Below are 25,686 nucleotides of genomic sequence, written 5' to 3' on the forward strand. Positions count from 1 at the left end.
CCAGATCTAGGGTTTGAAGAACAATGGAGGATGAGCTTGAGAAAGAAAATGATGAAGAAGTTAAAGAGAAATGGGTAAACAGGCGTGGGGTGGGTAGGTTAGGGTTTAAATTGGAGGGAGTGATTAAATAGGGTTTAGATTATGATTGTTTAATTGATTGTTTAGGGAAAAAAAGATTAAATTAGTTGAGTTTAATAAGGGTATAAATGTAAATAAGTTAAGTGAAATAAGGGTATAAGGTTAAAAATTTCCATGCCAAAAATGAAATGGGACATTTAGGGTGACTTGACCCTAAATGAAAATGGAACATTTAGGTTGCATAGGAGGGAGTATTGATTATTTTTATTTTTCATATGAGTTTGCTCATATAATAATTGTGTTGTTGGTGGTTTAATGTGTGTGGTTGTATGATGGAGGTTGGAAGTACGGTTGTTGATAAGTGCTGGGGGGCGGGGTGGTGGTTAGTGGCCGTGGGCAGTAGAGAAAATCCAGGAGGTTTGATGTTGGTTTGGGGGGTTGAGTAACACCGTAATAGAGCTTTATTTTGTTTAATTACTTTTTAAAACAGTTTTGCTCAAATGACCTTTTGAAGAGGTTAAAGATAATTTTGTATATTCTTAGACAATGACCCCTTAAATTCGTATTATTCATGGTTAATCAATAATTTGTATTATTGTTGAAAAAAATTTAAAAGTTGCACAAATTCTTAAATATAATGGTGATTTGATCCATATACATTTAATATTGTAAAATAATAAATTACATTTTAAAGTAATTAATTAAAAAGGAATCACGGTGAGACAAGACAAGCAGAGTCAAATGTATTCTTCTCGGAATTTTTTTTTAAAAAAAAAACAAACGTGAGATTTTTTATAAATCTACTCCGCACCACAAACGGCTTAATCGACTGTTTCTCCGTATTCTCGCGCTTTCTTTCTCTGAAGAAGAAATGCAGACAGCAACAATGCCGACGTCTGTGGTGACTGGTACACTTAATCGCTCGACACTTCGTTCTTCTTCCAAATCTCAGCCGCGCCAAACAATATCACCTTTCGAAACTCGCATATCTCTCCTCTTCGCTCTCGCTTCTCAATCCGCTTCTCTCTCTCAACGAGGTTACTTTTCACACTTCTATGTATTATTCAATTCATATTACCTTAATTTTTATCTACATTTTATTTTCAGTTTGTTTCGAATTATTTTTCTATAATGTATTATCTAGGTTTGAGCAATTTTTGTATTTATTTTGCTATTTTGAATTTGATTATGCAGTCATGGCCGATTTAGTTGCTGAAACTACTAAATACGTTGTTCCAAAGAGATTTGAGAGTCGAAATCTCGAAGAAGCTCTAATGGCTGGTACTCGTTTTTATCCTGTTATCAGTGATTGCGTACCTGTTGATCATTTTATTGAGTGGAAGAATGATTAAAAAACGATCGGTTGCGAGTTTTGTTGTGGCTAATCATTTTTACACTGGAAATTCTTACATGAGGTTTATAGTTTCTTCCGTTGTTCCAGAGCTGTCTATTAATTAAAATTAAGATGGTTGGTGGGTATTAATATTAGTAGGGAAGAATCATAGGAGGATTTATTTTAGAAGGAAGACATTATTTGATTAATATTTATTTGTGTTTTTCTATAAGGAAAAGTGGTAAAATAAAAGAGGGGAAATCTCTGTCAATTTTAATGTGCCATTCCCGCCATAAAAAGTAATACCATTAATTTTTGCTTATGTTCCTGTAGTTCTTCTGAACTTCCACATTTGGATTACCATTAGAAGAATTGATAATATAGATTTGCTTTTGCAATTGAGTTTATTTTTTATCTTTTCACAAAATGATTTTAGATAATTAGATAAGTTGGCATTGTCATTATAGTAATGAAAATTCAAAACAAAATGATTGTTTATTCTTACAATAATAGATGAGAGTCTTTTCACTAAAATCTATAACAACTACTTTATTGTTGAGTTTTTCTGGCTTTTTTTTTTTTTTTTTAGTTCCGGACCTCGAGACAGTGGATTTTAAGGTGCTGAGTAAGAAGGACCAGTACGAGATCCGAGAAGTGGAGGTATTAACACTTCAAAGCCACTTTCTTTTGATTTGCTGGTGATTATTGGATACTTTCTCTGTCCCAAGAGTTTGCCCCGTTTCCCTTTAGTTTCTTTATTAGGGATTAGGGAAAACAAATGGGGTAAGTAGTGTTAGACTTAAGAGAAAAAAAGTAAGGGTGCAACTGAACGCTAAAGGGAATTACATATTAAAACTTTATCTTCTGTACATGGTTTTTAAATAATTTAAATGTAGAGAAGTTCGTCGTGCATTTTTTTTGATGTAGTTCAATTACATGGTTTCTAAACAATTTAAACGTAGGAAGTTCTGATTTGTTTGATCATATTGGGCCTACATATGGATTTTGTGTGATTAAGCATACGAGCCTTAGTCTTCTTTGCCTCCTATATCAGCTCTTTCCTATATTTTTTTTGTTTTCTTGGTTGGTTGTGTGTTTTTCTAACATATCCCTTTTTTTTCCGGTTGGATTTCTGCATTTTGAATTCTTGAAAAGGAAGAAACAATCGTTCCTTAATTTTGCATGTTCAATATTGTCTTTTTGGTTGCATACAGTGTAGAGTTGCATATGTTGTTGTGTAAGTTGAATTGAGTACCGTGGATATGGTGATATATATTATGCAAGCTGGATGAGCATGTGGTATAATTAGTTATGCAACTATGCAAGCTTAGTTCTGTTAATGTGGTAGCACCAACCCCTTATGTCTCCAATTAATGAGGTCTTAAATGTGCACCAGCCTCATTTTATAGCAGAGACAACCATGCCTGGGAGGGAAGGCTTTGATTTCTTTGGAGCTTCTCAGTCCTTCAATGTGTTAGCTGAGTATTTGTTTGGTAAGGTATTCAACAGCTTTTTATGCTTATTGGTTGGTTAAATGATACTACTGTGTATGGTTCTGTAATTGGTCTGAGACTCTGGCTTGACATGGACTGTACCAGAATTTTCCGAATGAGAAGATGGACATGACAACTCCTGTTATCACTCGCCGGGCATCTGAGGGAGAAAGAATGGAAATGACAACCCCTGTATATACAAAGAGGGTAAGTATCATCAAGATTTTAGCATCATTTGCAGTTTACGATTTCTGCAGTTTTGTTGGTATGTTTCTACAATTAACTTATTTATTTACAAATCTCTTAAGCGGTTAAAGCAGTTTTATTAGCTAAGAAAGTCGTTGGCATTGAAAATATTCTTGCAAGTATATATTTGCATTGTGCGAGTAGACTTGTCACTTATGAAGCCTTGAAAACATTTTAGGTGGGAGATCAAGAACAATGGAAGATGTCTTTTGTCATGCCTTCAAAATATGGTTCCAATTTGCCAGCACCAAAGGACTCAGCAGTGAGGATCACTGAGGTGCCAAAGAAAACAGTTGCAGTTGCTGCCTTTTCAGGTATTTGTTACTTGTTAGATGAGGACTAATGGATGAGATTTGTATGTTTTGATTGACTGCGTAAGTTGTATTATGTTTGGAGGAGGACATGACGGCGACTTGTGCCTTCTCTTGGTGGCAGATCTGAATTTTATATTAAGTGGGGTCAAAAAAGTTAAAAAAAGTCAAAAAAGTCAACTTTGAAGTCAATGTTCTATAAGTTACAAAAGTTTGCAATATAAAAAAATTTAAGTTATTTCTAATTATTTAATTTTAACGGTCTACTTTAATTAATTAATAGCAAACTAGTAAAAGTATATGAATTAACCAATAGCGGACCTTCTTTACGACCCATTTAACGGGCACCCTTAAGGTATTTTTTATCAATTAAAATTTTATTTGGCCCCTATAAATTGTTAAATTATTCTGCCAAATCACAATAATTCCACAATATTTGCTCAAGATCTGCCATTGAAATTAACTTAATTGTTCTCCATGAGGTTTTATCTTGCATTAGAATAATTTCAGCTATTTTTTGTTTAATTTCTTAATATTGGACTTCAATTCTAAACAAATACTTTTTTTTTTAGAATTTAGCCTCATCTCAATTTGAACAAGTATCACGTAAGGTCAAAGATTCAATTCTTACCTAACTCTTCTCTTTATTGAAATATTTTTTTAACATATTTTGGATAATTTTAATATTTATTGAAAATTTTTAAAATCAAGAGGGGTGCGTCAATTGACCTCATGTTATTGAACCTCCCTCCAACCCTGCCTTCTTTTAAATGAACATACGGGAAAAGTTTAGGGCTTCAAGGATGCTTAACAATGGAGCTGTTTTTATTTTTACATGAACAGTTAGTGTTGCTAAACTACATAACATTGCACTTATTTGATAGTTCCGTTTCTACTTTCTAGTGCTGTAAAGTTCATCTCCACCTTTCATATGGCTTGAAAGATGACAGATGTGAAGAGCATGTTTGTGATCTATGGAAAATTCTGTACTGTTATGATTGGTGACTTAGGTTCATCTAAGGAGATGACTTAGGATCATGTTAGGATATGACTTTGCTAGCTAAGTGTGCACTCATCTAATTGAAGTAATCGAGTATAGGGATTAGAGATTGATTAAAACACTTTGTCTTGGCCAAAATGAGTTAAGAACTTGGGGGATCATCAAAGACTTCGCACATGGTATGCAGAAAAGTGTGTCCAAAAGGTTTATTGCCTCTGGTGTAATGCATAGGGAGTTGAAAATTTTGGAGGAAAGTTGAAGAAATCACGTAAAAGCAAAGATATGACCTATTGAAGTGCTCAATCGAGCAAAGGAAAAAAATCAGAAGACAGTAGCTTGTGATGAAGGCCACTTGATTGAACAAGTAGGCTGCTCGATCCAGCGTGCCTGTTCTGTTCCACTGTCGAAGTTTCTGTCTCATTTTAGTGCTCACTCATTAAAATTCTTCCATTGTAATACCTTCAGTATTTGTGAGTTTATGCTCTTTTCCTTTAAACACATAATTTAATCACTAGCTGTAATACACTGTTGTTCTCAACCCGAAAAAAAATCAGAGAAAGAAGGTAAGTAACCGAGAAGAAAGAAGAGGTAGAAGAATAGAAGTACTAGTATAGGGACAACACAGTATAGTAAATAAGATATTGTAATGGCAATTAAACAGCGGGATAGAATCATACAGAAATAGATCAAGATTGAATTATATTGCAGAAAGGCTTGAAATGCCAAAAAGTATTTCGAGCTACTCCCATTCGGCAACTCCTAGTGTAAACACTTTTGTAAATTTCAGATATTCCAACCCACTACCCCTTGCCTTTGCTTATATACAAAAGTAATGCCACACTGCTAACCTACAATGTCAGACTTTGTCCAATACAAGTATACAACCAAGAGGGTAGTTACAAATTATTCATCCAAAAATTCCTCTAACAAAAAGATGTCTCCTGTCTCTAGTTTGCTTGATTGTCAAGGTTGCCTTTTTTCCTTGTTCACCTTTATGTGTATCTCATTTCTCACCATGGGCTTTGTACCCTGCATGACACTAGCCTAAGTGAGGATGTAGCCATAATTTGGCGAACCACTTTAGTTTGTTGTTGTTTGTTTAGCCTGTTTATAGCTCATTTCATTTTTATTACTTGCACAACTGTTCTAGTTTATTGATGGCATCAACCACCTCATTCCTCAACGTCCATAACCTGTTTTTATTGCTTCTGCATTTCATGTACGTTCTCAGAGAATTACCTTGTACAATGAGCCTGTATATATTGATAGTGTGCAATCTAGCTGCATCGTATTCCTACGCCATTTAACTAACATTTGGTTTCTCCTACTGCTGTTCCGAGATTCTTAACTGCTACATATGAAATAAATTCCCATATTAATTAGCAAATCAGTTAGTTTTGAATTCTATTATGTTCTTAATAAGTTGCTGATTCCGTTGGTTGTGTTTGAAACTTTAATTTCCAAGTTTAATATTCTTGGGGCCTTGGGGTTGATTTCTCTAGTCTCTGCATTGCATAGTTTGATTAACAGTGCGATATCCTTGTGATCTAGGCTATGTTACTGATGAGGAAGTCAAGCAACAAGAATTGAAATTAAGAGATGCCTTGAAAAATGACTTGGAGTTTAGAATTAAAGTGGGAGCAGAAGTGGAAGTTGCACAGGTAATACCCTAGGGTTAAAAGCATACATTTTTTCTGATACAAGTCATATAAAGTAGAAGAATGTTTGACAATGATATTCATGCAGTCTTCAGAAATTTGCTCTTATATTTGAAATTGTTTTTGTGTTGCAGTACAATCCACCTTTCACACTTCCATTTACTCGTCGAAATGAAATTGCTCTTAAAGTTGAAAGAAGGTAAATTCTTGATGGCTCTTCCGGGGTTCCTTGAATGGAGTAGCATAGAATCTGCAGAACAAATAGTGTAAAACTTGTTTGATCCTGTGAATATGTATACACAGAGTTGTATTGTAATATAGTCCATATAGTTCTCTTCCTATGATCAATTTACTATACCTCCCAAACCGAAAAAGGAAATTAGAATTATAAGAATGTCTTACTCATTTGAATACTTAAAAGCTGTATGAACTACAATAATAAATTGTAAGCACCTTTTGGTGTCTATTTTCTTGCTGAGGTTAACTTGTGCTAGCCATGTGCCTGAAAGTCTGTCGTGACCGGAATTAGTGACACTGATGCTGGCTCTAACTGTATTACATTCACAGTCTCTCAGAAGTATCGCGTGGACTTATGCAAGTGATAGATACGCTTAGTTACGTTTTATTGTTATCATTATAATGGGCGTTCAATGCATAAATATTATTGCTTCTTTGTGTTGACTGTTGAGCTTTATTAAAATTCCAAGAGAACATTCGATTTTGTGAAGTTGCAGCCATGAAATTGACCTGTTTGCAAATTGCAAGTATATCCGTCCAAAAGAACCAGTTTTGCGGAGGTTGTGACGTGTCATCTCGGAAAGAACTAGAGATTTTCTTCAACTCTGGTTTTGGACAAGGGGACTAGATGATTTATTTCAAGAGCATGAATGTACACAAATCTACCATTTTAGGTATATTTGCTCCTAAAGTTTGAGTTTTTTTTTTTTTAATTTTTTTTCAGCTTTTCCTATTCATTTCAAATGTTTTCAATGAGTTGCTGTAAGTTTATACCATGTTTCTGAGGTTAAAAATAATAATGGAAGGATCATGAGTCATGAGTTTAAAAATGAAGGTGGAAGAAGTGCCTTGTTCCAATTTGAAGTTGTCTTTTACTTGTGGTTTTGCAACAGAGCTTCGTTACATCGAGTATTTGTTTCGGATTTTGAACGTTCAGACATAAGTACGACATCTGGAATCTTTATTTTTAATCAAAAATATGGTATGTTTCATAATTTTATTCGTATCGGAAACTCGGACATATAATGTGAGTTTTGAGTCTGGATAACACACCAACAAAGGAGAATGTAATGTTCATTGATTTGGAAAAAGCGAATGATAGCATACCACGACGTATTATCTGGGATAGCCTCAAGGCTAGAGGTATTTCTTCGGTGTACATTGAGGCTATAGGGGATATGTATGACAGAGTTTCGACTAACGGAGCCTTTTCCGGTTAAAGTTGGACTACATCAGGGATTGGCTCTAAGCCCTTTCATTTTTACTGTCATTATAGAACAGATTTTTAAATCTATTTGGGAGACGGTACCGTGGTACATGTTATTCGCTGACGATATAGTGCTGGTAGCAGAAACCAGAGATGAGGTTAGTAATAAATTGGATGAGTGGAGTGAAGCTTTAGAAGGTAAAGTGTTGCGCATTAGTCATACAAAAATCGAGTTTTTGCACTGTGACTTTAGTGGGACAGCACCGGTAGGTGAACCAGAGGTATCCATTGACGAAGCAGTTGTTAAAAGTACGACCAAATACAAGTATTTGGGATCGATCATTCAAAGGGATGGGGAGATTGACGGAGATGTAAATCATCGTATACAAGCGGGTTGGTTCAAGTGGCGAGCAGCCAACACGGTGCTATGTGATAGGAAATTCCCAAGCAAGTTAAAAGGAAAATTCTATCGGACGACAATCAGACCTGCTCTACTATATGGGATCGAATCCTGGCCTATAAAGAAGATTTTCGAACATAAGATAGAAGTTACAGAAATGTGTATGCTGAGGTGGATGTGTGGGCACACATTGATGGATCGAATTAGGAACCAAGAGTTTAAGGACAAACTAAGTGTAGCCCCTATATCTGGAAAAATGCGCGAAAATAAATTGAGGTGGTTTGGTCATGTGCAGAGAAAGACTTTCGACGCCCCTGTGAGGAGGGTAGAAAGCATTATAGTAGAGGGTAAGAGGAGTTGAGGAAGACTCAGGAGAACTTGGGATGAGCAAATAAGAGTTGACTTGCATGAGTTAAACCTCTCTGCGGACCTGACTAGGGATAGGAGCAGTTGGAGACGCCATATCCATGTCTTAGATTTCTGATGTCCTCTTAGTTTACCTTTTAGTGTCCTTAACCTCTTGCGTTTATCGTTTCCTCTCTATTAGTCCTTTTTTTTTCTTTTGTAGTGATTCCTTTTTTTTTAGGCCTTTAAGTTATTTTCCACGTGTAATCACGTCTCTTATCTTCCTCGAGCAAGGGACTCCTTTGGCCGCGCTTTTCGTTATAGATATGAGTTGCCGCCGTCTTTTTCTTCCTAGACTCTGACCTTAGTTTTTCTATAAGTAGGATGTACTGGATAGGATGACGATGATGATGGATATTTGTTTGGACGGGAAAATGAAGCAAATGCATGTTAAATATGTCTTTAATTAGAATAAACACAGATGAAGTGGAAGATTCATTAGTGGAATGTTTTTTTTTTTTTTTTTTTTTTGTTGTTGTGTGTGTGTGATTACATGGATGATGACACAAAATGATGGCTTGATGGGGTATTAGATATGGAACCGTCTCATTAAATTTACAATATATATATATATATATATATATTTTTATTTTAAGAACTTTTGAAATTTGCAATATATATATTTTTTTATTTTAAGAATTTTTGAAATTAAATATATTTTTATTTTAAGAACTTTTGAAATTAAATGTTGTAAAATCAATGGGAAAGAGGAAGTACTTTGTTTAATGGATGTCAACATCTTTTTGATTTTTTTTGATTTCTTTTCTTTCTCAGCATTGGGGTGCATTGGTGTTCCACCTTGTTTTTTATGCAATGATTAGATCCAAGAACATTTTCCATATTTTTATGGTAACAAATACCTCTGGACATTTTAATTTAAATTAATGAATAACTTGTAGTTGGCTTGGTCAAGCATGTATTTTAGTGCTAATTAATAGTAAACTCATTTTGGACGAGTTTAAGATGCCATCATTAGAGAATCGTTATAATACCCTGGATTAAAATAAAAATATACCAAGAGTTTTAAATTGCTTGATATTTGATAATACTACTTATCTACAAAGTGCATTTTCTTCTCAAGGGAGCTAAAGTTGTTTTAGGATGAGTGATCACGAGTGAAACAAAGTTCTCTTGAAATGGCTTGTGATGATTGGTGGAGCCAAACCCAAATGAGGTCATGGTGTTACAACCTTTAAATGTTTTTGGGGTTTGGGGTTTGGGGAGGGGGTTGATAATGGTTTCTAAAATAAGCCATAAGGTCACATTGCATTGTATTGACTAGTTTTGTTCTCTTATTTTAAGGCATGATTTGTAAACCTTCTTAGACCTAGATGGTACAGATTTCAAAAATTGGTGTTAAGTATACAGGTTAGATTATCTGAAAGATGTGGGCAGCAGGACATATCGCCAACATCTAGAAGTGTATATTTGCATGTTCGGGTAGGTTTTTGGTATGATATTATATGCGTGTTATTTCGGGCTAGCTCAATTTATTTTAATCGGGTCAATTTCACTTGTTGAATGGTTCTTGGATGCTGGCTGCAGATCATTTTTTTGATTCATAACAAACAAAATTTTAGAATTATGATCAAAGTTATCAATTTTTTGTTTACTGTTTCATGTTTCTTGTTTTCCTGATTGTGCATCTGTTTGGACATTGCATTTGTGCAGCTTTTTCCAATTGTCTCCAGCCCAAGCTCACATTTAGGCCGGCTGTAAGGGGCTCAATATACGAATCATATCTTTAATGGCAAACATTTTCTGTAGACTGTAGTACACATGATAGTGTAGATACAAAACCAACAATAGACAGTAAAAAACTATTGATCAAAGTTTTGTATTGATGTGCTTGAATTATGATCATACAAATTTCAACTTTCTGTTAGCGCAACCTTGTTTGTCTTAGTCTAATTACTACTTACTACTTACTCTAGTATCTAACAGTTTGTACTAATCTAGTTCACTGATGCTATTCAGAGAAGGCATCCATGTCTTGCTTCCACAGCTCAATCCATCGAGCTTTTGCTTCGACACAAGTTCATCCAACAAAACGGCACCACTTTGTAGCATCTCCTTCAGGTCTTGCTTCCTGATCACCAATTTCACAGTTAAACTTGTCTCTTCGTTCTTCTTCACTTCCTCTTTCACTGGTTCTACAAATCTTACCTTCTTTTTTCGAACCTTCAGAGACGGAGTAGGAACATGAATCAGATAATACAAGTGACCAGCGACTAATTCTACATTCGGGTTCAAATACCTCAGGACAACAAGCTCATCTGAAAGTTCATATCCCTTAAATTCTGCCAGAACTTCACTCACTTTGATCAGTGCTCTGTATTCAAGGATTTTACCATCAGGTTTCACTACTTGAACTGTTTTTCTTTGTGATTTGAAGCAATTTCCCATGGCTAAATAGCTTTCAATATGGTTATATGGGAATGAAAGGGTGTTTAGTAAACTGTTAGATAATTATGTTTTGGTAATTGGTAAGTGCAAGTTTAATGCCTTTAATACAAATCAATTTTCTTTTTTAACCCCACTATTTGATTTAGTTGGTTTTGTGTTGGACTAAAATATTGTTGCTTTTACTATGTTTTTGTATAAATGATGGAGACTTGTTGCTTGAAAGTTGAGACTGTTTTAAGGTTTTCCTGTCATAAAGCACTAGTAGCAATATAAAGTATAAAAGTTGGATAGTTGTTGTCATGAAAGAAATGTCCTGTTATTCTGATTTCTGGCTTCTTGTGCTACAAATTGGTAAATGCTACACTTAGTTAGTTGAGGTTGAGGTTGAGGTTATCCGAGAATCGGGTCCTGCCTAAGTGATGGTGAGTATCATATTCTCTAGGTTAGATATGGCCGGTTCGTTTCTCATCAACCTCTCTGCCAAGCCGACTATGTAATAACCAAAAATGAAAATTAGTTGAGGTTTTATAAAAAAAAAATTCTATTTTGTAAGACTTATGGGAGCAAAGTGAAAATATAGAGTTACATAAGTAATAAAATTGAAATTCCCTTTATATAAGGTATAAAATCGATTACTTATTTCTTTTATGAGTATTCGGGTTGAAAGATGTAATTGACCGACAACGGTACGGTTTGTTTTTCTCAACTTATTTTGAATTTACTTTGCATCACCGTGCTTTTAAGTTACTTGAGTTCGACATTATTTAGTTCGATTTAAGTTAATCTCGAATAATTAGCCACTATTTAGTTAAAATTGTTTATGTATTTTATATAATAAATTACCCACCTAACTCCTTAATACTCTTTCTATTGAAGAAATAACCTTAAGTACAAATAAGGTGAAAATCGAAAAAAAAATGAGTAAAAGTAATAAAAATGCACATTTTATAAGAAAGTGGGATAAATATGTAGGTGAAATGAAAATATAAATTATATATGTAGATAAGAATTAAAATAAAAGCTTCTTTAAAAAAAATAATATAACTAGATTTTTTTTTCTTTTTGTTATTAAGTGTTTGGTTACATTGATGTGCGTCATAGGCCATAGCCTCCTTAGATTGACTATAAGTTATGATAATGGTAGGCTTTTTGGTAGTACAATGCATCATGAAAGAGCATGCTTGAAGGGAAGGAGTCTCTTTAGTCTTTCAGTAAAGGTCGGTAAAAGCTTGATAAGCATGTTTTAACTTTTAACTTAGTGCTCTATATTAATTTCAACCTCTCATTGCCTAATCAAGTTATTCAACTCTTCATTTCTAAGCGTGTTAGGCAAATTGAGATATGTTTGGGGTGTTTTGGGAATTAAACTTTTTTCTATTATTATGTGATGATTGTAATAAATATATTCCATGGTTATTATGTACATAATCATTATCATTATCATTATCATTATCATCTCTAGTGTATTCCGCTCATAGGAAAACTATGATCAGGGCAGGGAAGGAAAGGACGACGACAACTCATACCCATAAAAGAATGCGGTCAAAGAGACTCTCGACTTAAGAACGTGCAACTACTCCCAAAGCCTGCAACTTACACACACTAGTTATGATGTACATAAGATTTTTTTAATTTAAGAAAAAACTTCATACAATAGGTTTAATTTTGTTTTTTCTACTAAAATTTGATTTAGTATTATTGAAACTTACAAACAACAGGTTGAATAGTAATTTAACTTAGTAACAAGTGAAGTTCTTTGTTTATAATCTGAAGAACAAATTATTACTAATGTGAAAAAAATATAGGACCAACGCGATAAACCTTATAATTAAAAAAACTAAATTTTTCTATCTATTTTGGAACCTTCTCCCGTGCAGTATGTCATACTCCAATCCCTTTACCGCTATCCAAGTAAGTTGGGATTTTCACATACATCAAGCAGGTTTTTGTGGTATATTAAATAAGTATTTGGGGTCGTCGAGTAGGTGTTTAAGGTATGTCAAGTAGGTATTAGGGATCTACTAATTAGATATTTAAGGTATATCTAGTGGATGTTTGAGGTATATCAGGTAGAGATTTAAAATACACCAAGTAGGTATTTAAAGTATAACAAGCAGGTATTTAAGATTATCAAGTAGGTGTTAGAAATATATTAAGTATGGGTTTGGATATGTAAAGTTGGTATTTGAGGTATGTAAGTAGTTGTTTGAGGTATCTTAAATGGGCGTTTTGATGTTTACCAAGTAAGTAGGTGTTTGAGGTGTATAAAAATTAGGCAATTTAAAACATTTATTTGATAATTTTAGCATTTTAAAAATGTCGATTTGACATACAATGAAGCCCTATCTGACATATTTTAAATGCTTACTTGAAGTATTTTAAACCCTACCGAGTAAGTGTGCAATTACAAAATATTTTCCGTTCTTCTTTTAAATGTTATAATGGACCGACTCAATTAGAGACGATCTTTCGAAAAAATCATCTCTCACAAAATTAATTTCAGCTAGTCTCTTGAGAGACCGTCTCTTTGAGAGACGTACTTCAAGCCCAGTCCATTAAAAAATTAATACTCATTTACGTATTCTTAATGTCTATTTATATTATCCTTAATGCTTACTTAGTGTATTCTTAACGCCTACTTTAATATCTTAAATATCTACTTTCATCATTTTTATTATACACTTACAAGTTACAATATTTTAAAAATATATAATGTATCGGAACAATTAGAAATAGTCTCTTACAAATACCGTCTCGAGTCAGAACATACTCGATTTCAATGAATATGTTTATTTTTTTTATAAAAAAACTGCACGTGTCCTCGTATTTGCCACCAAAACCAGAGTAAAGTACTGTCCCACATTTTTCAATATGGAAGTACTTCTTCTACTCATTCTCCTCTCTAATAATTATCTTCTATTCTTCTCATTCAATTCTTTTCCGACATCTGATTTTCTCCGGTTAAGCAGAGGAGAATATTTCTCGGAGAATAATGGCCGGAGCTCTAATTTACGTCGCTATACCAATTCTTCGGCCACTTTCCTGTCGGAAAATGCGGAGGAATTCATTTCGTGTTAAGGCTTCCACTGAAATATCAGAACCGACACTCAATTCAACCCTTCATAGTGATTCTAACAATGGAGTTTCGACATCAAACCCTAAAATTTTGCCGCCTGAGAATTTCAAGCCACCGGAGCCGAAGCGGTTCGCAATTAGACCGGATAGGACTCTGGATATTCTTGGCGCTTCTCTATCTCTCGTGTTTCGATTGGGTACTGGCGTCTTTGTTAATGGGTAATTTTCTATGTTGGGTATTTATTGTTTGATTTCTATTTTTCATGTGAATTTCTAATTTTTTGAGGTATTTCAATGGTGTTTGAATTGAGCTACTTTATTTTAGTTGATTGTGTTGGAACTGGCAAAGTAAGTTTACGAAATGTATAGGAAGTTGGAAGTTTGTAAATGTCGGAGATTATGGAATTTGTTTTGTTAGATGAAAATAGATGGATTACAATTTTTACTGTTCTTTGGTTGAAAAAAGGGAAGTAAGGTTACATTAGGTGATTGTGACTTGGATGTTTAACTTTTTGCAGTTAAGCAAAGGTGGTAATGGCATACTACTTTAACAGAAAATGAGAGATCTAAAGAGAAAGAACAAAAGGAATTCTTATTCATAAAATCAGAATGTGATTCAATAGAGATACGAGCACTGAGTCTCATATATATATGTTGGATAAATGCACCTTTAAAGGTTAGGAACTCATCGTAGTTACCGTCGGGACTTTATTGGTTTTCTATTAATCAATTAATTCCATACTAATGCTTCTAACAATTATACTCTCATTCATGGGGTGTTTTAATATTATTAAATCATATTTATGCTCTTTGACTAAGGTTAAATCATATTTATGCTCTTTGACTAAGGTTAATGAGGTTGAAATATGACCATTGGAAAATGCTTATATAAAGTGGGTGTTTCATCTTTTTGGAAACACACAATTCTCAATTTCTCATCTCTTTTCTATTCACTTGTGCAAGAGTGGTATTTGCTCTACCTCTAGTAGTGAGTATACATTGCTATTGGTGGGTGCGTTAACCTTGGGAAAGTCCCGTCTATTTACACTTGGGATAATCGGGATATAACTTTCTTGATGCAACGATAAGTTCGTGTCACACCATACCTTTCCACATCAAACACATGCCAAACACAACTCTAAACACATTTCTCATGTACAAATTTTATACATATTATTGTTAATGTGTGCTGATGATTGTAGCCATAAGAAGACTTTGTAAAGACTTAGAAAAGACCTATATTTCCAACAATATATACAAGAAGAGAACAACTAAAGACACACTTGCCTTAACAAACTAAGCCTAAGTTTGTTATAACAACCTATAACTAACTAAAGAAACAGAATGTAACAAACTATATCTAAAACAGAAGCCTTAAACAAAGCAGCTATACAAAGCCTCAGCAACCTTCTGATGCATAGCAACCTTCTGATGTTTGGAGACCACTTCTGAACTTCTGCTAGCCTTGAGCAACAATGATGAATGAACGAATTTCTTAGAACCATCAACCAATAGGAAATTAGGAATACCATTGTCTGGATTTGCTTATCAGAGAGGATTGTTGATTAGTGCATTTACGTAGAAATATCCCCAAAAGAAAAGGAAGACGCTCATGATTAATGCAACTTCCCTCCCCCCCTAAAAAGTGATTGTCAGGGCTTGGTGTCTTAATTACTAGGCATCGCCTAGTGGCCCTTGAAGGTACATTAGAGCTGCAGAGAATAGGAAAACTTCCTTAGGGTCACATTAGGAAACACCATGCTTTCACTAAATGCGAGAGAATGACAATATAAGTTGCGAGAAATTGGTGTTACATACATATTGCTATCTTTTCATAATGCATTCCTGAGTTTTGGGAATGCCTTTTGAACTCTTTGACATTTTTGTTTATAAAATTTGGAATACCTAACAGAAGAATATATTGCCTAGTAACATGTATCCATCTAATGTGGTCCTATCTCTTTGACATTATTTTCTGTTGCTGTATACTTTACTTCAAAAATACTTTTTTGTGCCTGAAGGAGGTGCTGCCACCAAGTCCAGTCCAGTTTGATACAAGTATACAACGGTGTTGTTTTATAATAACAAAGGTGTTGTTTCCATCCACATATTAAGAAACACCAATTAGTTGATGAGCCATTTTAGTCTAGTTTGATGTTGTTCATGATTAAGTGCACCTTTCCTTGTGCCTAGAGTTGTCTATTTAGGATAATTTCAACAAAAACAACAATGTCAGATCCTTAATCCCAAAAGATTAGGGTCTACTACATGAACCAATATATCGATTTTGATGGTAGTCCACATGGATATAACCAATATTTAGGATAACTTGCAAATAATATTTTAGCCCAGTCCTCAAATTAAAAGACTAAAGTTTGGCTAGATGTGTGTGGTATATAGTAATTAGGTGACATTGTGGTTTCAAGATATAACTTGTATTACTCTATGACAGGTATTCGGCATCCCTTGTGTCAAAAGAGGAAATTCCATCTGACCAATATGCTCTGGAATTTGCTGGTAATATGATTGTTCACTTCCCTCATTGTCAATAAGCTGTTTTTTGTACAAGACTCCCCACTTCATGTCGCTGCATGTGGATTTTATTTATTCTTTTCTTTGTGGCTTGGGTTCTTGGATATTTTAATGAGTGTCACATCCAAGTATGTTCCTATAGAAGTATGAAATTATTGTAATTTTAATTGAAGAAGTTCTGGAATAAGGTGGAAAATGAATGGATGTAGATTTATCTTTTACCTCAACTGCTTTTACTTTATCCAAATCAAAGGCTCATAGTATGCTATCTTAAATTATCTGTATTTACCTCTTGAGAAAAGTAAAATTCTTAACCTTTAGGCCTTAGGAAATGATTGGAATGTGGTTAATTTTTTTGGTGGAAGGATAGAACTCAAATCACAGAAAATGAAGGATGATAAATAGAGTTGATAAGGGGGTGGAATGCTCGGGAAGGAGATGATGTAGTGTAAGGAATGAGAAGGCGGCAACTATAACCCTCGTTTTGCAGGGGAGGTGGAATCTTCCCCACCCATTATTTGCATAATGTTGTCGCCACTTTATCTCCTCTAAAATCGTTTCAATTTTCCATTTTTGTCTTTTCAACCACCTCATTCCCCTTATTTTTGCTTAGTTTGCTTTTTATTACCCCTAATATTAGCATTGATGGTTCTTGAGAAGTCATAGGTTTATGTAATTCAATGGATTTGCTTTAGATATCTTGGAGGCTGTATTGAGTGCTTGGAGCAACTGCTTTGCTGCAGGAATTTTTGGGAATGCTTGCTTTGCCCATGTGTGTTATGGTTGTTCTTGGTGTAATAGAACATGCAGATCAACCATGAAGCTTCTTAATTAGTCGTCATTTCGAATAAAAAATTAGAATATGATCTCACTTGTGTATGTGTATGACTGCATGCTTATTTATTTTACTCTTTCTTGAGGTCTAAGTATTCCTTATTAGTAGATCCATTAAATATTAATATTTGCTTGTTCACTTCTTGTTGCTTTTGGTGGGAATAATACAACTTCTCATGGATTATTAAGATAGTTGCGTCTTTCCTCCTTGGGACCTGCGATGCCTAAAACTAAAGTTTGGCTAAGAAAGTAGTGGATGCAGCTTCGTTTGCCGAAGTTTTTGTCATAGCTATGCAGCTGCTTTTGTTATAATTTTTTGTTAAAATAAAATATTTATGTTGGATAGGTTCCTCTACTTTTTTTGATTAATTTTGCCTGATTTTTTATGAAAACTATCTGATTCATAAATGCCTCAGCTTATTACTGTTTCACAATTGCTCTGTTTTATTTGTGAAAGGTTTGACGGTTAAGGAGAGCTCAAAGTTAGGTCCTCGCCCCGAAAAGCCTATTGAGATATATGAGTTTGAAAGGTATTGGAACTGACCTGCTTGCGGTCCTTTATGTGGGTGGGCTTGGGGCTTGAATTGGACTGAACTGAACTGAAAAGCTTTAGCTTATTAATTTGCAACTGATTGTCGATTTAACTAACGCTTTTGATCCTTTTGCATCTCTGTATGTGGGCACCGTCGTACCTGAATCTGTCAGTTGTCCCTTCTGCCGAAAGGTATTGTTATTCTTACCATGTATTTGTAATTTTTTATGGATCTTAAGTCTTCACAGATGCCATTTATTCCTCGGCATTCTATTTGCTTACTATTCCTCTTATATATATATATATATATATATATATATATATATATATATATATATATGTATATGTATATATATATATATGTATATGTATATATATATATATATGTATATGTATATATATATATGTATATGTATATATATATATGTATTTATATATATATATATATATGGATATATATATATATGTATATATATATATATATATGTATATATATATATATATATATATGTATATATATATATATACACATATGTATATATATATAATTATATATACATATATGTATATATATATATATGTACATATATGTATATATATATGTATATATATATATATATACATATGTATATATATATATATATATACATATGTATATATATATATATATATACATATGTATATATATATATATATATATATACATATGTGTATATATATATATATATACATATGTATATATATATATATATATATATATATATATATATATATATATATATATATATATATATATGTATATACATATATATATATATATATATATAACATTTGCAAAAACGATTTTCATACTTTGTTCAGTTCTTACCTCTGTCAGTTAATTGTCTTATGTGTAAACAGGTCAGGGAAATTGTATCAGTGTTGGATATTGATGTCTTGTACTACCCTTGCCCTAGGAACGGGCCAAACTTCCGACCGAAAGCCGTTCAGATGGGTGGCAAGAAGCAGTTCCCTTACATGGTTCGACAATATACCTTTTCATTTTTATCACATTGTTACTCTTTTCAGATTCAGTTTCCTTGGCTTGTAAGTTGGAGAAATTTAATCTTGTGCAATTTTAGAAATTGAGTTAGTCTTTGGAAGATATGCCATTGTGTATTAGTAGATAGTTTCTGAAATGTATTGTGGGAAGTGAACTTCACTAGTAATGTAAGTTAGGTTATTAGGTAATTGTTACATCGAAGAGTTAAATATACTTGGTTAGAAACATCTCCATTTCCTATCATTAGATTGTAACTTTTGATCGAGTATAAAGAAGGGGATCCTAAAATCCCCCACACCCCTTCCTGCGTGCATTCCTAACCCTTGGCAGCACGACCATCAACGGGCCGAAGGAAATTGTGAGGATCTTGTTCTGTAAAGTTGTTAGTTAATATTGGCAGGAAGTTGAATTTGATACTTCACTGCTATTCTTTTTTGTAGTCTTTACTCTTTAGGCTTCAAATGGGCGTTTTTATCTTCTGCACAATTGCATGTGGAAATATGTGATAAAACTGGACTCCATTAATCTGTTTTATCTCTTTGGAAAATCACAGGGAAAGATGAAGTTCTGTTTTGCTTAGGTTATTAAAGTACCTCCATTAAGTTGGTTTAATTTAGAAAAATATATCTAACTTACTGGACTGAGGACTCCTGGTAATTGAAAAAATCCTGATGAAAATGTTTGGTAGTTCATTGACAATTTTGGTGCAACATATCCTGCTTGCTAGTGGTGATAGACTGAAAGTTATGGAATATGAAAAGAATCCTTCGGAGAAATTCTTGCAGCTTGCCCAAGTATTTGTTTGGTTCATATATCAAATATTAATTCTTCAAAGGATAGGTGTGGGGAAGCATTATTTGTTACAATCCGTAGACCCTATTTCTGTAGATTATGTGCTCTATCTTGAAGCAAGTTCATACAAACAGTGTTGTGTAGGTTGACCCCATTGATTTGCTAAGACTATATGATTAGAACAAAATCTTGTTTTTGAATTGCCCTTAGATACCAATTTCGTTGTCCCAGCTTTGTGAATGATCCATCTCTCCTTTCCTCGATGATGATGTTTGCTAATATTTCTTTTTAGACAGGATTGGGATTGAAGGGGTTAATACTAATATGAGCTGATTGCAGGTGGATCCGAACACTGGAGTAGCTATGTATGAATCAGATGATATAATTAAGTACTTAGTCAACAAATATGGTTCGTGGCCTTCTCTAAATTGTTATTTCTAGTTACTTGATGCATGTGTCTTATTACAGCCAAGGCATTTGGTTTGTCCTTTCATTCCTTTCTTTCCCTTACATATGCTTCTAAATGTTTTTTTGATTCACTGACCTATTCTGTCTAGTTATTTAACCTGTACAAGAGTTTTATATTTCTTGCTTTGCTCTTAAATTTCCAACTCTATGTTTTGTTTTGCTCTTCAATTTTCAGCTGTACGTTTTGGTCATCTGGTATTTTTCAATTTTAGTAAGATTCACATTGGCTGAATTAAGTGCTTAATCCTCACTAATTTTACAAACACATTTTCCTGAATCACTGTTGCTACCAATTTACCAGACCATATGCATGGGTATAGGGCTTGGCTGAATTGTAGAATGAGAGAGCAGGGATGAGAATCAGGAAAAGAATAGACTGAATTTGCTTAGTTATCTGAAAGTCAAATCAACTTATTTCTAATATTTATTTATCCTCACCAGTTAAAAGAATTGAATTCTTAAAATAAACAAGGTATGTGCAGCTTTGATCATCTATTGAACTAGATGTCTAGACTATATGCATGGTTAAAAGGCTAGGCAGTAGAATGTAGACTAAGACGATCGGGATGACTCTTTGGAAGTAATGGACAAAATTGTCTTAAGATATTCCTGAAAGCCAGCTCAACTTAGATCCATTGATTTCTATCCTCAATAAGCATTGGTTTAACCTTAAGCTCATGATTTAAGGATGTAAAAATTGTATATATTTGACTCTAACATGCATTACTAATCAATGCAAAGATTAATATCAACCCTCAAATTATTGAAGTCTTCTACGTGTGAAAGGTGGTGTGCGTGTGTGTATGTGGAGGGGCTAGATGTTGTGACCTTATTGTTTTATGAAGATTTGTTTTGTGTTGACCTTCTTTAGAAAAACAAGAAACTTACTCCATTTGCAACAACAAAAAATTAGTATATGTCTTATGCACTTCGTAGGCAAATGACATGTTTCATGTACCTTGTAGTCAAATGACATGAAAATGCACTGCTCTTAAAAATACTTTCAATGATTCTTCATTTCCTAGATTAGATATCACTTTCATCAATGAACTACATTATGCTTTTTGTAACATTTTTCAGAAGGTTCTGGACATGTCTTTCTGACATTGAGGTATTTATGCAGGTGATGGTCAAGTTCCTCTTTTGTTGTCTCTCGGTTTATTAACGGTTAGTGTCTTGGCCTTTTTCAATAGTATCTTTCATGCTGTACTAAATAAGTATATACTTGAAATATAATTGTGGTTCTTTTGACTTTGTTGGCATTTTTAGACCTTGACTGAAGGATTTGCAATGATTGGCCGTATGGGTAGGGTAAGTTGTACTTAACCTAATGCTTTTCTGATTGCAATTTTTTTTGATTGCTGACCCTGAAAGATAACTATTGTGTTTTCTTTTACATTTTTAAAGGGGCAATCTTATACACCAGCAAAAATGCCAGCTGAGCCGCTAGTAGTGTGGGCATATGAGGTTTACTTATCAAATTTTATATGCTTCACTAATGATTCTAAATCAATTATGTGTAATTAATTACTATGTAATTACTTTAGGGTTCTCCCTTCTGCAAAGTTGTCCGCGAGGTGCTTGTGGAACTAGAGTTGCCACACATTCAAAAAAGGTAATAATATTTTTGATCTTTTCACTTATTTGTTGTTTTGCATTTTGGATTTATGCATGTAGTTGAACTCATAGGTTTTGGAATTATTTATTCTCATAGATGAGTTGAAAATTTTTTCTTTGGAGTGCCTATAAGTTTTGGAATTGTTGTCAAAGTATTCCACAAGAGAGGCTAAACTAAATAGCATAAGTTTCACTCAATATCGTTGTGGGTTGTACTCAATTTCTTCAACGAAAAGGAACTAGTGCCTTCTTTATAATAGCAAAATAGTGAGTGGTTCATCCTGAGATAACATAATGTTTGAGGGATCTCTAAACAAACATAAATAAAAAGTAAAAGGAAGGCAGGAAAAGAAAAAAAAACACAAGCTATATGCTCCTTTCCTTACTTAGTGATATAAGCAACTTGTCAATCATTTATGTAAAGAATTTGGTTTTAGTGATAAAAAAGAACAAAAGATGTAGATATGGTTTTCAGGGTGAATTATGGGTAGTTTTTGAAGTACTGTGCAGTACATGGTTTGATCTCTAGGCACAGATAACTACCAGTGTTAATTGAAAATTGCAGGTTTTCGTCTACCACCTTTGGGGGTAAGGAAGTTTAGTGAAGAAAGTAATGAGAGTGTTCATGAGTTAAATTAAAGTGCATTATTGTGCTGTAAGTACAAACTTTGATTCATTGGGAATAATTTACTGAGGTTTCGTTTGATCTTTCCTTGGGAACAGAGGTGAATTCTGACTGTTGGACCATGCTCTAAAGGAATGCACAAACTTGTTTTTTAATCATCTTCTGAAGATATTAGATGTAGTTTTTTGTTTCAGAAGTTTTAACCAGAATTTGAAGTACAAGTGGTTGAAGTTGCTTGTTTGACTTTCAGATGTCAAACTTAGATCATATGGGATGACGTACCAGTTATGTCTTGCTACTTTGACACGTTTTGGAATGCCTCAAGTACTTGGTTTAATGTGTAACTTGTGTTATGATACTCGTTCTGAGCTAAAAATTCTAATTTTTTTCGTATTTCTTTTGAGAGTAAAATGATAGTGTAGCAGCAGTTAGTTATTATTTGGACTTTGGGAAATACGTTTATGTTTGTTATACTTCTAACTACTCAAAGAACATTCATATCTCATATATCTTATTTATTCAACAGATCTTATGTATCCACTTCGGTTCATACTTACAAAAGTTTTTTTTTTTTTTTTTTTTTTTTTTTCAAAATCACCTTTTAAAGTTATACTTCATGATTAATTATTGCAGCTGTGCCCGTGGGAGCCCAAAAAGGCAGGATCTGTATGCAAGAGTTGGTCGTTTTCAGGTATTTGTTACAATATTCTTTAGATGAATTTGTGTTCCTTGTTTGGCAGTAGTTAATAAAGTAAGCCCTGACATCAATGATGAACCATTGATATTTTTTATTAGGTGCCTTATTTAGAAGATCCAAATACTGGAATTCAGATGTTTGAAAGTGCAGAAATTGTTGATTACTTGAAAGCAACATATGCTCTGTAGTAGCATCTGAGACACATGAAGGTTCTTTCTGTCTTGTAGATATAGAAATGTGATTGATATAAATTTATTCTTCCACTCTGATTATTATATGAGATGTATACACCCAATTAGCATATAGTATAAGTTACTCTTAACATTGTGAGTATGCTCATTCGATCAAAGTTCAACAATAAACTAAACAGTGATTGATGTCCGATTGTCTTTCTGTAGAAAGGACCGTACTTTAGGACTACAGTCTCCACAAAGGAGTACAATAATAACATTAAAGGACTTCACGAGTACATCAATGACCGACTTTTGAGGATTATTCTTGGTTGTATAGCTGTATGACCTGTATTCAATGTTATTCAGCTAAAAGCTTGCATAAATGGCTGTGACCAACTTCTGTAGTTGATAATGTTCACGAGAACCAAAATGAAATTTTCCTCTGGCAGAATGGAGTGAAAGGCTGGAGACAGTTGATATTTCCTACGAGTTGTTTAAAGGTTTCTACAGCCTTTTCCGTATTTTGATTGTGGATGATTCGACTACGTTATGGCATGAAAGATGAGACTTCCATTTAGTCTGCATATTAGGCATTCTTCAGAACCGTGTTCTTGGTCTTTCTATGAGCAGTCATCATGATTCTGATTGTGCAGGGGAATAGCAGAGTGATTGAAAATTGAGATAGGAATGGTTTCAAATTTTCCATGTCGAGTTGCATTATTTTGGATGGTGTACAGGTTTGGATGCGTTTATGCATGTGTTAACGTTGGAAATTTGGTGCTCTGAATTGGGTTTATTTAGATTTTAGAGACAAGACTCTTGTGTTGAGCAAACGATAGACTTCTTGCAGATGATTCGACTTCTTTACAATTTGGTAAATGCCCTTTCTTTCAATGTCCATCAGTATGGCTAAGAGCCTAAGACTTGCTTAGCATCCGAGAATTATGTTATTAGACTCTTATTTCATGTTCGACTCGGATATATGTCCAAGTGTCTGACTTGGCTATTTTACGAAATATTTCTTTTTTTTATCTCAAATTGAAGTGTCCAAGTGTCATACCTATGTCTGAGTGTCAAAAGGTCAACACGCATATTTAAGGTAAAATGAAGAGTCTGATTAACAAAGTTCGAGAAAACATTGTTGATGTGGAGTAATCATCAATGTCTTGCTAGATGAAAGGAAGCCAAGCTCATTGACAAGAGCTCAGAAATAAAGTAACAAATTTAACTGAAGCTTTCCTTTTAATCCACTAACAGTGGGGAATCTAGTTCATATGCATAGTTTTAGTTGGTGACTGTCTTTCAATCACAGTGCTATTGTGCTTTTGGTACTGTTATGGGACTTTTAACTGCTATTTGCCTACCGTCTATGTTAAGGAGGACTATTACATCACCATTCAAATTTCTTGTCTGATTTTGGTTGTATCATTTCTTGTTCATCGTTAAAATTTCTAACGAGGAACAAAGGGAGTCAAACAATGGAACATGGATATAGAATGTTATCTTGGCTAAACTACATTGAAAATGGTTTCATTCTAAACATTTTCATTAAACCAAAACATACCCTTCGTCTATGTTATTCTAACTCTTCAGTTGACCTATATTGCTCGAATTCCTTGCTTTGTATCTCATGTATTCGTGTTGAGTTCTTTACCCTTGGAGGTGGGTGTCACCTGGACGCTTTAATTCAGTTCGATATGTTGGTTTTTTTCGATAAAATATTCAAATTTGAGAAAAATTACTTTAAGTTCACCTTAAGTCGTCATCATCATATCCAGTGTATTCCATTCATAGAGACTATGAGCAAGGTCTGGGGAGGGAAGGAAGATGGCAACCCATACCCATAAAGAAGGATGCGGCCAAGAGTACCCGGTTTAAGATAGAAGTTTAGGCTACCGAAAGAAGTTTAGAGTATTAGAATTCAAGCTTGCATATGTAGCAAAGGCTTGGGCAAAAAACTTGATGAGAATACAAGTTGCATTGCCGTGGAAACTTAGCATATAACGACATGTCGAGGCGAAAGCAGATGTCTTTTTTGAGTTCTAAGTGTGGTGGCAAGATAAAATTATTATAGACACAAGTTACGTTACCATGGAAACATGGCATAACGGCATCTCTAGGTGAAAGAATTTAGTGTGGTTGCAAGACAAGAGTGTATTATGAGCCTGCTTTTCTATCTTGTAGCTGTGTAAAAACAAACCACAAAGTTCCACAAGAGATTCTTTCAAGCATGGCACCGCCATTATCTTTGTTGATACTTGCTGAAAGATGATGCAATTTTTGCTTGTGACCCATTAAAAGCTCGTGATTTAACCAGTCAAGAACAATTCGGACCCTATACATTCTTATAACCTAAAAAGTCGGTTCATATCTGAAAATACCAGTCAAACTAGGAGTCTAGGACCCATGCGAAAAATTTATAGGGCTTCTTAAACAAGTACTAGATCATGTATATTTGATCAATATACAATGTACGTCATAAAAATACAAATATTTTAAGAGTAATGGAAATGGCGGGTCATTTC

The 25,686-nt window shown here is 33.9% G+C and overlaps 3 protein-coding genes across 6 annotated transcripts; 2 read left to right on the top strand and 1 right to left on the bottom strand.

The window, feature by feature from the left end:
- Positions 1-870: 870 nt before the first annotated feature.
- Positions 871-6,603, top strand: LOC130813304 (heme-binding-like protein At3g10130, chloroplastic). The gene is made up of 8 exons (XM_057679111.1): positions 871-1,115; positions 1,273-1,359; positions 2,001-2,071; positions 2,808-2,909; positions 3,010-3,111; positions 3,329-3,464; positions 6,013-6,122; positions 6,254-6,603. Exons 1-8 carry the CDS (start codon positions 950-952, stop codon positions 6,320-6,322), a joined length of 843 nt encoding a protein of 280 aa, XP_057535094.1. The 5' UTR covers positions 871-949; the 3' UTR covers positions 6,323-6,603.
- A 3,222-nt stretch (positions 6,604-9,825) lies between these two features.
- Positions 9,826-10,998, bottom strand: LOC130813305 (uncharacterized). Of its 2 annotated transcripts, XM_057679113.1 has the most exons (2): positions 10,550-10,998; positions 9,826-10,441 (listed from the first exon to the last, which is right to left on the bottom strand). In XM_057679113.1, exons 1-2 carry the CDS (start codon positions 10,772-10,774, stop codon positions 10,319-10,321), a joined length of 348 nt encoding a protein of 115 aa, XP_057535096.1. In that variant the 5' UTR covers positions 10,775-10,998; the 3' UTR covers positions 9,826-10,318. The 2 variants fall into 2 exon arrangements, with proteins under 2 accessions (XP_057535096.1, XP_057535095.1); XM_057679112.1 differs by having other exon boundaries at positions 9,842-10,987.
- Positions 10,999-13,660: 2,662 nt separating this feature from the next.
- Positions 13,661-23,602, top strand: LOC130812788 (uncharacterized). 3 transcript variants are annotated; one of them, XM_057678387.1, is made up of 13 exons: positions 13,662-14,068; positions 16,302-16,366; positions 17,673-17,745; positions 17,921-17,939; positions 18,648-18,767; positions 19,921-19,990; positions 21,173-21,216; positions 21,319-21,360; positions 21,457-21,516; positions 21,597-21,664; positions 22,925-22,982; positions 23,087-23,197; positions 23,387-23,602. In XM_057678387.1, exons 1-12 carry the CDS (start codon positions 13,767-13,769, stop codon positions 23,174-23,176), a joined length of 1,011 nt encoding a protein of 336 aa, XP_057534370.1. In that variant the 5' UTR covers positions 13,662-13,766; the 3' UTR covers positions 23,177-23,197; positions 23,387-23,602. The 3 variants fall into 3 exon arrangements, with proteins under 3 accessions (XP_057534371.1, XP_057534370.1, XP_057534369.1); XM_057678386.1 differs by lacking the exon at positions 23,387-23,602 and having other exon boundaries at positions 23,087-23,370; XM_057678388.1 differs by lacking the exons at positions 22,925-22,982; positions 23,087-23,197; positions 23,387-23,602 and adding an exon at positions 22,232-22,807 and having other exon boundaries at positions 13,661-14,068.
- Positions 23,603-25,686: the final 2,084 nt, after the last annotated feature.

Source organism: Amaranthus tricolor, chromosome 5, assembly GCF_026212465.1.
Source record: "Amaranthus tricolor cultivar Red isolate AtriRed21 chromosome 5, ASM2621246v1, whole genome shotgun sequence".
Taxonomy (NCBI): Eukaryota; Viridiplantae; Streptophyta; class Magnoliopsida; order Caryophyllales; family Amaranthaceae; genus Amaranthus; species Amaranthus tricolor.